This window comes from Penaeus monodon, chromosome 29, assembly GCF_015228065.2.
Source record: "Penaeus monodon isolate SGIC_2016 chromosome 29, NSTDA_Pmon_1, whole genome shotgun sequence".
In the NCBI taxonomy this organism is placed as follows: domain Eukaryota; kingdom Metazoa; phylum Arthropoda; class Malacostraca; order Decapoda; family Penaeidae; genus Penaeus; species Penaeus monodon.
In genome coordinates, this window is record NC_051414.1 from 33,866,748 (window position 1) to 33,867,190 (window position 443).

The 443-nt window shown below is 39.3% G+C and overlaps 1 protein-coding gene across 1 annotated transcript in view; it reads right to left on the bottom strand.

Annotated features, from left to right (window-relative positions):
* LOC119591850 (nuclear transcription factor Y subunit gamma-like) overlaps positions 1 to 443 on the bottom strand; it is a 16,647-nt gene that overhangs the window by 12,178 nt on the left and 4,026 nt on the right. The window contains exon 2 of the mRNA XM_037940593.1: positions 72 to 183. Coding sequence (XP_037796521.1) covers positions 72 to 182 — 111 coding nt within the window. The 5' untranslated portion in view covers position 183. The remainder of the gene's footprint in view (positions 1 to 71; positions 184 to 443) is intronic.

A 443-nucleotide genomic window follows, 5' to 3' on the forward strand; every position in this document is an offset into this window, starting at 1 on the left:
CTGTAGTAAATAATTCTCCACAAACAAATCTACAAAAAATTGAGAAATTTAAAAAAAGCCCCAAACCACACCTGTGTGAGCTGCCTGATCTCCTCAGTGACTTTGGGCCAGAAGTTGTTGAGGCCCTGCTGCGCCTCTGTCATCGCTGGCTGCGGGCCATCTATCTGCCCCTCCACTGACATTCTAGCAGGGGGGGTTAAGAAAGAGTTAATAATTTACTTTTTAGTCGACTTTGCATAAGAAAAATGGTGATTAAAAAATAATATTATCAAGTCTATAAATCCTGATACTACATTAGCTATGGAACAATATTTAGTAAACTGTGTTCTTACCCTGTAAGTAAAATACAGGGATATGATTTCATGCTTCACTTCAGTACGAACTTAGATATGATCCACAATTCAAATGGGACTATGAATCTTAGGTCAGGGCCACAAGCTTCC